This window comes from Macadamia integrifolia, chromosome 2 (assembly GCF_013358625.1).
Source record: "Macadamia integrifolia cultivar HAES 741 chromosome 2, SCU_Mint_v3, whole genome shotgun sequence".
Lineage (NCBI taxonomy): Eukaryota > Viridiplantae > Streptophyta > Magnoliopsida > Proteales > Proteaceae > Macadamia > Macadamia integrifolia.
In genome coordinates, this window is record NC_056558.1 from 30,381,563 (window position 1) to 30,383,605 (window position 2,043).

Sequence of the window (2,043 nt, forward strand, 5' to 3'; positions counted from 1 at the left end):
AAAAAAAAAAAAACCCCAAAAAGAATTCTTCTATTCCACTTCATAATCCTCTACTGCAACCATCATCAACCTATAATCAAACCCTGTTCAAGGAGAAGAATTGAAATACCCATCTTAATTTCAACAGATCTTATAGCAAAGAAGAACAAAAAATGAAACTTACTGTTGGAATTCTATGTTGATCTTGGAAGCAGTAGAATTAGCTATGGAAGCAAAAGCTGTGGCAGAGAGAACGATGGTGGTGCCTGAACTAGAGGCCTGGCTGACCGCAGAACTCGCATTCTCTACGATCTTAATCTGAATAGTTACCCCATCCACGCAGGTTCCTTTCTCTGAAGCACTCAAGCAACTCACCAAGTATTGTCTCCCACAGGATGCTCCGTTATCCCAAATCCCTTCCCCTGCTGCCCCAAACAGATTGTTGTCTGGGAATTGACTCGAATCGTCACCGTAACAAGCCGTTGCTGTTATAATATATATAATCATATCAAACCCATATGAAACAGAAAAGAAATTAATTAAATTTATGGTGGGAGTGGGACTTACGTAGATAAGGGGGATCGTATTGGGAAGCAGTGCCCACATCGCCATGAGAGAAATGGAGGAGCTGTGTGAGGGAGAAGAAGAGTAGTAGGAGTTTCCATTGAATTGGAAGGGATAGATGAGGATTACACATCCTGTGAAGTTGCAAAAATAAAGATTATTAGATGGAGGATGACCAGGTCGCCTTACCCTTTATCTTTTCGCTCCTGTATGAAAGAAGGAATATGATCATTATAAATCCAAAGTCAATGGTGGACATATGGGAGGTTTCAAAGAAGATTTTTTTTTTTTTTGGATACGGACGGTAGTATAGACTTTTTTTCTTATATTTCCATACATTCATACTTTTATCTTTTCTTTTCCCCTGCTCTTTTAAAATACCCAAATCACCCCTCATTTTCACATGATTTATTAGATCAATTTGCATAACATCTCTTGATCCCATCTGAAGCATATAAAGAGAACCGATGACTCGTAACATTATCATCAGTAATCACATTCTAAAGATTTCTAAATATCCTCTTGTGTTCTTGCAATTTTATTCGCTTTAAGTTGATGCAGAATTGTAAGTAATTACTTGAAAAAGTGTTGGAAATGTGTTTGAATCACCTTGACAACACCTTTGGGGCCACTCACAATGGGATTAATTTGCCTTTGCCTTTTCGGATAATCTCGCTAATGATCTGGTCTAGTGATTGCGGCTGGACCATATCAAGAGAACTTTGTTTATCTGAGAAAAATAATCTTTTATAGTTTTATGGATTATATATAAGAAGGTACCAGTGAGGCAATGACTCGGTTTCGATGATGGTCCTTTTGTATTTCATAGATGCCCGAATAAGATACCTGAAAGCATACCCAGTTGAGAGAAAGAGTAGGGTAGCTTTAGTAGAACCTGGGCTACTTGTAAGGATCATATTGCACGTTTAGGCCCTCTTTGGTATAATTTTTCTTTTCGATTTTTACCTATTTAACAAAAATCATTAACGAAAACCATTTTTTATTAAAACATAAAAATGGTTTGGTAACTACTTGAAAAAAATGGTTTTTTGCGAGAAATGGTTTGGTATAGCTATATGTAAAATGGTTTATTGAAAAAATGGGTGAAGAGATATTCTCTTAAACATCTTCCTTATAACTCTCTTTCTCTACTTTGTATTGAAGAAGATGGGGGCAAGGGGCTTGAATTTCTAATTACAAAGCAAATGCTTACTTTACCCTCTATATTAAGACTTTAAGCACGTGCTCATTAAATTTCAATGCAAAATAACTGAAAATCAATTTTGGCCAAAACACATAAATGATTCTTGAGCTCTTTTTGCTTTATGTGTTCTATTTTTTTTATTTTTTAAAATAAAAACAGGCTCCATAAATGATATCAAATGCAACCAAAACTGTTCTTGTGAACAAAAATAAAAAAGAAAAATGATACCAAAGAGTAGGGGTGTCAATTTGTGGCCCGAACCGGGTAAACCGACCGGGACCGACCGTTTAAAGACC

The 2,043-nt window shown here is 36.2% G+C and overlaps 1 protein-coding gene across 1 annotated transcript; it reads right to left on the bottom strand.

Annotated features, from left to right (window-relative positions):
• Positions 1 to 806, bottom strand: LOC122072121 (EG45-like domain containing protein). The gene is made up of 3 exons (XM_042636676.1): positions 547 to 806; positions 164 to 464; positions 1 to 83 (listed from the first exon to the last, which is right to left on the bottom strand). Exons 1-3 carry the CDS (start codon positions 674 to 676, stop codon positions 77 to 79), a joined length of 438 nt encoding a protein of 145 aa, XP_042492610.1. The 5' UTR covers positions 677 to 806; the 3' UTR covers positions 1 to 76.
• Positions 807 to 2,043: the final 1,237 nt, after the last annotated feature.